Source organism: Puma concolor, chromosome A2 (genome assembly GCF_028749965.1).
Source record: "Puma concolor isolate L17-30 chromosome A2, mPumCon1.1.hap2, whole genome shotgun sequence".
NCBI lineage: Eukaryota > Metazoa > Chordata > Mammalia > Carnivora > Felidae > Puma > Puma concolor.
The window spans coordinates 163,485,502-163,495,233 of NC_141668.1; the positions used below are offsets into that span (position 1 = coordinate 163,485,502).

The window sequence follows — 9,732 nt, forward strand, 5'->3', positions numbered from 1 at the left end:
CCTGGGAAGTAAACTAGGGTGGGAAAGCGGCGGGGGGGGGGGGGGGGTTGGGTGTTGAGGATCATTCTCAGGCATAGGAAGCAGCAGGAGCAAGTCCACAGGTGGAAGAGGGTCTGGGCTAGTTTATTTTCTCTCTGGAGGGGTCTTCAGGGAGAGCAGTCCCGGCTGCTCAGGCTGTGGAGAGAGAGTAGAGTCAGGGCCCGGCTTAGCCCAGAGGACCTCAGAGCTGGAGGTCAGGGAGCCGATGCCCCGGTGGGGTGCTGGGAGGGTCCATTCCAGGGCGGGCCAAGAGGGGAAGGGTGGGGTGAGGCAAGGGGGGATCCGCACCAGGTGGAAAGGAGTGGCACTTGTTGAACGTGGCTGGGAAGGGTTCTGGTCTGAGTCCGAGTCCGAGTCCCAGGAGGGGAACAGAGGGCTCAGGCATCGGTGCCCCTTGTAGCCTGCAGGAGGGACAGGTGCAATTCTGGCCTTTTACCCACGAGCCCTGAATGTGACCCTTGAGTGGCATCATGATCAGGGGCCAGTGGCCCTTGATTATGCCACTTGAATGTGACCCAACACGATACCAAAGTATGACCTCAGTGACCCCCGAATTTGACCCCACTGATCTTTTAAAAAGATCCCAGTGACCCTGAGTGACCCCTGGATGGAAATCCTTAATACGACCCTAGAACAAGATCCAACAGATGTGGCCCCTGAACACGGCCTCTGAACGTGACCTCTATGTGTGTAACTGGAGAAGGAACCCCCCACACCTCCCCCCTCCCCAGAGGGCATCTCACCCCCCTCACCCCTGAGGTTCCAGACCCTGGGGCAGCCCCCTGCGGACATGGTGAAGCCATCAAAGGAGTTCTCCAGCAAGTGCACGGCGGACCTGCAGGGAGATGGGGAGGTGGGGGCCCTGGCGGACTCCAGGCTGCTCAGGGCTGGGGCAGGAGGGCCATGGTGGGGACACGGGTAGAGGTGAGTCCTGGGAGGAGAGGGACGTCTGGACTCAGGTGGATTCCGGGCTCTGGTGGTCGCTGCTTGATCTGACTGGTGGGAGGGCAGGGGGGGGCGGCGAGGGTCAGGAGTCAGAGGTTAGGTGGGAGCAGGGCGTCACCATATGTCACTCAGCTCCTTTTGGAGGTCATCCCTCCAGGAGCCACTGCCTCCTGGTGGCATCTCCTCAGTCTCCGGCCAGTGGGAGGTCTCATGCCCCTGCTGCTTCATCTTGGTCAGGACCTGGGGCCGAGGTGGGGATGGGGGGCGGGGGATGTTAGTACAATAGTACTAACAATGGCCATGGTGAAAAACGCTCACTGTGTATTACACGTCAGGCTGCCCTCAAAGCGTTTAACATTCGGTTCATGCAGCTACTCCTTCAGGTAGGGATGGACTGTTATGCCCGTTATATGGATGGGGAAACTGAGGCCCAGAGAGATGAAGTGGTTTGACCACAGTCACATAGCAGTAAGTGGCAGAGCTGAGATTTGAACCCAGATCTTCCAGCCCCAGTCCTATGGAGGAGGCCGACAGAGATTCCCCCTGCCCCCAACTCCCACAAGGTCCCGTCCTCTCCGCTCACCTTGCGGCACTTCACCTGTGTCTTCTGCACCTTCTGGATGTTCATCAGGTTCTCGGTGATCTCGTCCTCCTGAGCCTCTGTAGGGGGGAGGGGACTCAGGGGGGGGCCAGAGCTGCAGAAGGACCCCCCCTCCTGGCTGTGGGCTCCGGGCACTCACGGAGCTTCTGATAGATGAAGGTCACCTCCTCCCGCACCAGTTCCAGCTCCTCCCACAGGAACTTCTTGCTGAGGGGACAGTGCAGCCTAGACCCACAGTCCCTGCTCAGCCTTCGGCCTCCTATTTCCTGACCTTCTGCCCTCCCGTTTGCCAGCCTGACTCCTCAAGCCTCCAGCTCCCATGTTCCCATCTGGTCAACCACCCCCCCCACACCCTCCCAGGGTCTGCCCCTTCCCGCAACCTGCCAGCCCACTTTGCCCCTCCTACGGCTACTCCCCCACCTCCAATCCTCGCCTCGCCTCCTGACCTCCGGCCTCCTCCCGTTGCCTCAGCCTCTTGCTGCCTGGCCTCCGTCTCCTGCCTTCTGCCCCTCTGGCCTCCCATACTCTACTCCCATACCCTCAGCCTCTCCTCCCTCCGGTTTCCCAGGTCACCTCCAGTTTCCTGATCCCCTGCTCTCTCTCCCCATCCCATCTCCAGCTTCCTGTCTTCCCTGCCTTCTGGCCTCCAGCTTCCCACACACCCCTCCCCGCCCCCCATTGCTTCACTGCCTCCTCATCCCCTCATCTGTCCCCCAAGTCTTCCAGAGTCCTAGTCCCCCTTACTCAGGCCTCTCCCACCCGCCTCATCCCACCTTCGGTTCCTTCTCCCTGAGCCTCCCCCCCACAGCCATCTCCCACCTGCCCTCCTGACGATGCCCACCTGTCCCGGATCTCCTGGGCCAGCAGCTGCAGACAGCGAGTGGTGCGGGCCCTCTGTACCTCCTCACTGTCACGCAGGGTCCTCTGTAGCCCTTGCAGGCCTTGAGCCAGGGCCCCATACAGCTCCTGCCGTCCCTGCTCCATGCCCCACTTGTGTCGCTCCTTCTCTGCCTGGCGGCTCACGGGGCTCAGCACCTCTGCAGATGAAACTGGGATCTTGACTGAGCCCCCTCCACGCCTGCGCCCAGCTTTGAACCCAGCTTGCCCTATCCCTGGCCAGACCCTGACCCTGACCCTGACCCTAGACTCGCCCAACTTCTTTCACCTTGGGCTAACCCAGCTGACCTCAACAGGACCAGCCCCCAGCCTGACTTTGACCCTTGGCCAGCCCTCACCTTCAAGCTGTTGGATCTTGATTTGCTGCAGGCAGCTCTCCTTCTCCAACATGGTCACGGAGTGGTTTAGGAACTCGAAAGCCTGCGAGGAAGAGGTCGGGCTTGGGGACAGGGGCAGGGAGCGGGAGAGCAGGGCCAGAGGTTGCTGAGGGCGGGACAGAGGTGGCTCACACCTTGGTCTGGGCTTGTAGCTGGCTCTTGAGTGACTCCAGCTCGCATCGCAGGTGCTTCTGGGAGTCAGGAATCATCACGGTGGACTTAACTACGAGCAGAGGTAAGAGTCAGCCGAGGCCAGGAGGGGTGGGGGCGGGGGCAAGGTGGGGTCAGGGGTCAGCAGAAACTCAGGGGAGAGCGAGGGGCAGGGGCAAAGTAAAGAGCTAGGGTCTGTGGAGGCGGAGGGAGAGAGGCAGGCGTGCGGGACAAGGTCAAGGGCAAAACTCCAGCTGATGCTGGGGCAGGGATAAGTGGGCAGCAATGGCGTGGCTCCTCCCAGGCCAGGGCAGAGGGTGGAGGTAGGACCTGGCAGATCTTCCACACACGGTCGTGTTGGGAGGGAGGTTTCTCACCTTTGGCTTTGGGAGAGCTGGCCTCCAAGGGCTTCTAGGAAACAGGGACATGAGGGCAGTAGAAATTCATCTCTGTGTTTCTCCTTGCTCACCCCAACCCATTGTGTGTGGGGCTGGGCGTGAGTTGGGTCTGCTGAGTGCTGGGTGTCCCGGACCCTGCGTGCAGGCAAAGCTGCCTCTATGCACCTGTGCGCACCACCGCCCACCCCACCCCCACCCCCCGACCGGCCCACACACGGTCAGAGGTATACTCGTGTGGCTTGTCCCCTACTTGCGCACGCCCGGGGGCTGCCCCTGTATGACAGCACACGCCTGCAGAGCCCCGCCCCTGGCTTGGGCTCAGGCAACGGCCCTCCTCCTTAGGGGCAAATGACATAGGCCATGCCTGTGGGGAGCTCCAGCAGCCCCAAAGCACAACCACGCACGATCATTGAAACACAGCTACAGCCACACAAGCTCGGACACAGCCATGCCCGCCAGGTGGTAACACCCAGGGCATCCACCCGCCTCCATCTCAGACGCACGACCACAACCACCACCACAGACACACAGGCAGTCATACCCAGAAACAATCACAAGGCCCACAAAGAAACAATCGTGCGTCCCTTCCATTCATCCCTTCGTCCACTCATCTAAGACATTTTTGGGGCGCCTGGGTGGCTCAGTCGGTTGAGGGTCCGACTTTGGCTCGGGTCATGATCTCGCGGTCTGTGAGTTCGAGCCCCATGTCGGGCTCTGTGCTGACACCTCGGAGCCTGGAGCCTGCTTCAGATTGTCTCCCGCTCTCTCTGTCCCTCCCCCACTCATCCTCTGTCTCTCTCTGTCTCAGAAACAAATAAACATTAAAAAAAAAAAAAGACATTTTTAGTGTGGGGCGGCTGAGCACTGGGTGCTGTTCTGGGTGCTGAAGACACACATCTTGAGGAGGACCCGTCCCCCTCCCCCATGGCTCCCTCCCTAAGTCCCGGAGCAGTAGACTATGGTGTGGCCAGGAGGGGTTTCCCCAGGTGGGGGTGACCTTAGCGATGCTCTGATGCCTCTTCAGGTCCTGGTCATTACACTGCTCCTGTGAGTCTGGGCTCTGGATGAGAGGAGACCCACACGACTGAGGCCCTGAGTCCCTCCCAGGCCTCCAGTCTGTACTCCGCACTGTGTTCTCAGAAGCAGCTGGCCCCAAGATCTCTGGCTCTGGGGTCCTGGACCAGTGAATTGTATAGTCCAAGGTCTTGTCTGAGGAAGAGTCTGAACAGAGGGTGGGGGTGGGAGAATGAGGGGGTGAGGGCTTTCTGGGGCCAACCCAGAGCCCTCCAGCCCCTCCCAGCTCCCCAGCCCTAGGGAAGGGCCTCAACAAACCCCAGTACTTGTCACACTTCCCGTTAGCAGGCACACACACGTTGGAGGGCAGGAGAGATGAGGAGCAGGGCAGAGAGTAGTCAGGGTCCTGGGGTAGGCCAGCCAGGAGAGGGTCGCTTCAACAAGGGGGGGACAGGGGGCTGCCCTGAGACCAGCCCCCATGTCCTGACACCCCCAGACCTCCCCTAATACCCCAGAGAGGCCTCAGCCCCGAACCCAAGGCCTCCCAGTAATGGCAGGAGCAGAAGCTGGATGAAAGATGATTCCAGCCCCAGGCACTGGCTGGGTAGTGAGAAGGATCCAGAAGACCCCCCACAGGAGAAAGTGAGGCCTCAGAAGAGCCTAAGAGCAAAAAAGGATCTTGGCATTGGGCACTAAAGGAAGCGCATTCCCGGCAGGGAAGAGCGTGTTGCAAAAGCATGGAGGTGTGGAACCGCGTGCTCTGTGCTGGTAAATTCAGGATGGCTAAGGTAGGGTCCAAGAGGAAGCGGGAGGTTAGCAGGGCAGCTCAAGCAAGGCACTGAAAGCCAAGCAGGGAAGTTCAAAAACACAGCTCTCGGTGTTCATGCCCCCTGTTCATGCCCCCTGTTCAACATTCCAGTGTTGTCAGGTCTGGTACAGATGGAGACCTGGGGCAGGTCTGCCTGGAAAAACTCCCAGGTGAAAGGCATTCTGTCCTGAGTCACATTCAGCCCAGAGGCCAACCTTCCAGGGCTTTTCCTTCTGCCCTTGCTGGGTTGGCTGGTGCCCTTCCTCTGGCCCAGTCCTCCTAAAAGACTCCTCTATGCCCTTCACAACTCTACTCAGCATTTGCTTTGTAAAATCTTCCTTAGTCTTTTTTTTTTTTTTTTTAAACTCATATTTTCTGAGCGCCGCACTGAGTGCTGGGCACCACCATAAGCACTCACTGGGTCTTTATACCCATTTTGCGACATAGGAGCTTTTCTTCTGCCCGAAATGTTCTAGGCTACCCCTTCAAGAATCACTGTCTCGGGAGGCCCGCACTTCCAGAGGCGGTAGAGCATGATGATTAAGCGAGGAGACTCTCCAGCTGGGTGGCCTGGGTTCGAATCCTAGCTCTGCCCCTTCCTGGCTGTGTGATGTTGGAGAGTTATTGAACCTCTCTCCATGCCTCGGCGTCCCCAGCTATAAAAATGGGATGTCATACTATCCACCTTGCTGGGTTATTGTGATTAAGTAAATTAATCTATGCCAGTGCCTGACATACAGTAGTGGGCAACTGTCCTCCCACGTCACGCTGAGAACCTGGGAAACCATAGGAGCCCTGGGAGGCTTGAAGGGGAAAAGGAAAGATGCATTTGTGAGCCCCAACTGCGGGCAGGTCCCCAGTCGAGCCCCCCCTCCCTTCCCCATAACCTTCCTCCTACCCCTCCCACATCATCTGTTTCTCCCGCTGTCCCCGGGAGAATTCTTGGGGGAAGGGGGCGGGGTCATTAGCCTGAGCCCCGCCCTCCGGACCGAGAATCCTGCGCCCTCCTGGCTCCCTACCCCCTTCCACCCCCACCTACCACATACCACCTGCTCATGCTCTCCCCTCAGGGACCGCAAAGCCAGTCCCCAGCTGTGACGCTGAAATTTGATCCCGTGGGGACACCATCGCATTAAAACGCGCAAAGCCTAAAGGTAGAGTCACAGAGAGGGGTGTGGCTGACATTTTAGCTCCGCCCCCTCCGATGCAGCCAAAGGCCTCATTGGCGCCTTCCTGCTTCCGCCGATCTTAGGAGCCGCGGTGTAATTGGATAAAATCTAGTCGACGGGGCGGGATTCCAGGCTGGTTTCCGCTAATCGATTAGTCAATATCTAAGAGGGTGGTGCGGGGTGGGGGGGCGGCAGATCTAAGATCCAATTGGCTTCGGACTTCGCTGGGAGGCGGGATGAATTCTTGAGAGGTGGCTGACGAGGTCTGCGGGCCACCTAGGAGCGCGGGAGTGAGGTAGCAAGCCCAGGCCACCTGCCCTACGAGATACGGCCTGGGTGCCTCTGTTCTCGGACTCCTGGGTGCTGCGGGTTGAGGTCTGGGTGCAGTGGTAGGGTCGGTGTCCTCGGGATGAGATTTGAGGTTTCCCAGGATTCGACGGGATCTCCGGGGGTGCTATGGGGATCTTCGTAGTGATATCCGGGATCCTGAGATGAGAACAGGGGTCTTTACTGTCAGAATTAGGTCCCTGAGCTGATTGGGGGGAATCACTAGGAAGACCTCTGAATACCCAGGGCTGTGAATTTGTACTCCTGGGCCTAACTGAAATTTTCAGCTTTCGGAGGCGGCGTGGATGCTGGGGTCCAGAGAGCCTGAGATCTTGAAGGCTGACATTTGGAGAGATGGGGTTGGAGGTTGTCACAGGACTGTTCTGGGTCCTCCCCACTCCCATTCCCCGGGCTGGTATCCCTTGATCTCTGCTGGGTTGGCGGTGACCCTGGCCTTGAGCAGGCTCACAGGCTGAAGGCCATGGGGCAAAGGTAAAATTCTGAGCCACCCGGTGCCTCTTTCCCAGGCCTGCAAGATGGAGGAAAGTGGGAATCCAGGAAGCCTGATTAAGATGGTCCATCTACTGGTCTTGTCAGGGGCCTGGGGCATGCAAATGTGGGTGACCTTCGTCTCAGGTAGGCACCCTCCACCTGGACATCATGGGTGCCCGGGGTGGAGACAGGAATGGGGGGGGGGGTGGGCCTGGAACTGTCCTAACAGGCGTGTGGTCCCTTGTACCCCACAGGCTTCCTGCTTTTCCGAAGCCTTCCCCGACATACCTTCGGCCTCGTGCAGAGCAAACTCTTCCCTTTCTACTTTCACATCTCCATGGGCTGTGCCTTCATCAACCTCTGCATCTTGGCTCCACAACATGCCTGGGCTCAGCTCACATTCTGGGAAGCCAGCCAGGTATGCGGGCTTGGGCTCCACTGCCCTCTGGAGACTCGTTCCCAAGACCCCACTGAGCACCTATGGCTATACCTTTGTGAGAACTAAAAACAAAAACAAAAACAAAAAACAAGCATCTGCACCTTCCTGGTGGGTACAAAGCTGGGCTCTGGATACCCTTGAGCAGTGCACAGCCTGCACAACCATCGCTAGTAGCCCTGTCTATCCCCCAGCGTCTCTCTGCTGGCTGCTGCTCCCTCTCTTTTCCCTGGCTAGGCCTGTTGCCAAGTTGTGGTGACTCAGCTGGGTTGGGGCAGTGACCCCAGCTCATTGTTTAAAAACCAGCCCGACTGGGAATTTACAGTTCCCCACTCCCATCCACACTTTTTCCCAGCCACAAGGCAGGGAACCATCTCTGCATCTCATATTTCTCTATCCTGCCCTCCCCCTGCCCCCCCCATTATGTTCCGCAGCTGTAGGCAGGTGAGGCCTGACAAAGGTTTCCAGAATAATCCCACTGAGACAGGGTAGGACTATCTGTAACTAGAATTTACAGGACTTTCTCTTCGCTCCCTGTGGGCCCAGTCTCGGCTTCTGGAGTCTGGGCGGGGTTCACAGAGGAGATGGACCCCGTCTTCGTCTCTCTTTGGGGGGGGGAAGGTTATGGTGTTCTGTCTCTGTTTGGGAAAGAGAGGTTCTGCCCTGAGATGCCCCCAGTTTGGGGGAACAGGAAGGGAGGAGACAAGGCTGTGTTGTGGAAACTTCCAGTCTGGGTATCGGAGGAGGAGAGGCTCAGAAGGTGTTGGAGGGAACAGAGGAGACAGTGATAGAGCCTTTCCTTAGGAGCTGCTGGCCTCAAGGGCTTGAGAGCCAGAGCTCCGTTTGGGGCCTCTAGACTGGGTTTGGGGAAGGAGAGCGAGGCCTTTGCTTTGACCTAATGCTGTCTTCCACCCCCCTCTGGGCTTCTCAGGACGCAGGGGGACCCCTCCTGCCTCCTGCGCATGACTCACCTTGCCCTTCCACCACCCCGCCAGCTCTTCCTGCTGTTCCTGAGCCTCACGCTGTCCACCATCAACGCCCGCTGGCTAGAGCCCCGCACCACGGCCGCCATGTGGGCCCTGCACGCGGTGGAGAAGGAGCGGGGCCTGGGCGGGGAAGTGCCCGGCAGCCACCAGGGCCCCGACCCCTACCGCCAGCTGCGGGGACAGGACCCCAAGTACGGTGTCCTCCGCCAGATCTTTTTCCGCTACCACGGCCTGTCCTCCATGTGCAACCTGGGCTGCGTCCTGAGCAACGGGCTCTGTCTGGCAGGCCTCGCCCTGGGCCTCAGTAGCCTGTAGCACCCGCTGTCTCTCTGGCCCTGCTGAGGGCCCCGGTGTCAATAAACATTTCTTTGGAAACAGCCGCTGTCATTTTTCTCCCAACCGGAAAGCTGGCAGAGGCGGGGGCCAGGGTAGAGCTCCGCTACCTCCTTCACATGGCCTGATGATTCAGGATGTTACCATCACAGCCCCCAAGCTCTTCCCATAACAGGGCCCATTGACTGGGCTCCTCCGTGTGCCGGACACGGCGCTGACCGTTGCACAAACCGTGTCTTATTGTAACAATGGCTGGTTCTGATCCCTAGGGAACAATCGTATTTCCCACCCCCCCCCCCCCCCGACATCAGGGACGGCCACAGGACTTGCCAAAGCCACGGAAATGTGAAGAGTCACGGGCGTGGGAGCCCGTGCACGGTTAGCCACATTTTCCCCTTCACCACAATGACCAGGGTGAGTGAGAAGCATGCTTTGGATGTTGAGTGCCATGGAGATTCGGGGACTGCTTGTCACTGATGGATCCCACGCGGCCCTTCCTGAATCGTGCATGCCCGACCCTCTCGTGATAGCCCTGAGAGGGAGCTACTACTGTTCCTAGAAGCAACAGGGGACCCAGAGAAGTGGCTTCAGGTGCAGTTACTGGGGTATGGATCCCAGCAAAGCCTGCAGATCCTCTCATGGCTTGAATAAAAACTCTGGGGCCTCAGCTGGGCCTGGATGCCAAGTGTGTCCCGCAAGGGACTGCCCGGCTCTGAACCTCCATTTCCTTATCTGTAAAAGGTTTTAATTCTAAGGGCCC

At 58.8% G+C, this 9,732-nt stretch overlaps 2 protein-coding genes across 10 annotated transcripts; one reads left to right on the top strand and one right to left on the bottom strand.

Annotated features, from left to right (window-relative positions):
* Positions 1-102: 102 nt before the first annotated feature.
* On the bottom strand, positions 103-6,589 carry CCDC159 (coiled-coil domain containing 159). 7 transcript variants are annotated; one of them, XM_086699034.1, is made up of 13 exons: positions 6,276-6,589; positions 4,740-4,827; positions 4,405-4,628; positions 3,387-3,420; positions 2,994-3,082; positions 2,821-2,902; positions 2,427-2,634; positions 1,725-1,810; positions 1,568-1,644; positions 1,103-1,224; positions 792-874; positions 328-440; positions 103-174 (listed from the first exon to the last, which is right to left on the bottom strand). In XM_086699034.1, exons 1-13 carry the CDS (start codon positions 6,360-6,362, stop codon positions 124-126), a joined length of 1,344 nt encoding a protein of 447 aa, XP_086555160.1. In that variant the 5' UTR covers positions 6,363-6,589; the 3' UTR covers positions 103-123. The 7 variants fall into 7 exon arrangements, with proteins under 7 accessions (XP_086555160.1, XP_086555164.1, XP_086555161.1 ...); XM_086699038.1 differs by having other exon boundaries at positions 1,725-1,792; positions 2,427-2,622; positions 4,740-4,855; XM_086699035.1 differs by having other exon boundaries at positions 4,740-4,855.
* Positions 6,542-9,014, top strand: TMEM205 (transmembrane protein 205). 3 transcript variants are annotated; one of them, XM_025916549.2, is made up of 4 exons: positions 6,542-6,693; positions 7,253-7,361; positions 7,472-7,635; positions 8,649-9,014. In XM_025916549.2, the coding sequence occupies exons 2-4, from the start codon at positions 7,262-7,264 to the stop codon at positions 8,952-8,954; spliced, it is 570 nt and encodes a 189-aa protein (XP_025772334.1). In that variant the 5' UTR covers positions 6,542-6,693; positions 7,253-7,261; the 3' UTR covers positions 8,955-9,014. The 3 variants fall into 3 exon arrangements, with proteins under 3 accessions (XP_025772334.1, XP_086555168.1, XP_086555169.1); XM_086699042.1 differs by having other exon boundaries at positions 6,652-6,773; XM_086699043.1 differs by having other exon boundaries at positions 6,657-6,787.
* Positions 9,015-9,732: the final 718 nt, after the last annotated feature.

Excerpts from the sequence above, each read along its gene's own strand:
- CCDC159 (XM_086699032.1), bottom strand. The coding sequence starts at position 6,362 with ATGCGATGGTGTCCCCACGGGATCAAATTTCAGCGTCACAGCTGGGGA. Across the intron at positions 3,421-4,404 it reads GGCATCAGAGCATCGCTAAG|AAGCCCTTGGAGGCCAGCTC; the intron begins GTCACCCCCACC and ends CCTGTTTCCTAG. Across the intron at positions 2,903-2,993 it reads AGCTACAAGCCCAGACCAAG|GCTTTCGAGTTCCTAAACCA; the intron begins GTGTGAGCCACC and ends TCTTCCTCGCAG.
- TMEM205 (XM_025916549.2), top strand. The coding sequence starts at position 7,262 with ATGGAGGAAAGTGGGAATCCAGGAAGCCTGATTAAGATGGTCCATCTA. Across the intron at positions 7,362-7,471 it reads GTGGGTGACCTTCGTCTCAG|GCTTCCTGCTTTTCCGAAGC; the intron begins GTAGGCACCCTC and ends TGTACCCCACAG. Across the intron at positions 7,636-8,648 it reads CATTCTGGGAAGCCAGCCAG|CTCTTCCTGCTGTTCCTGAG; the intron begins GTATGCGGGCTT and ends CCACCCCGCCAG.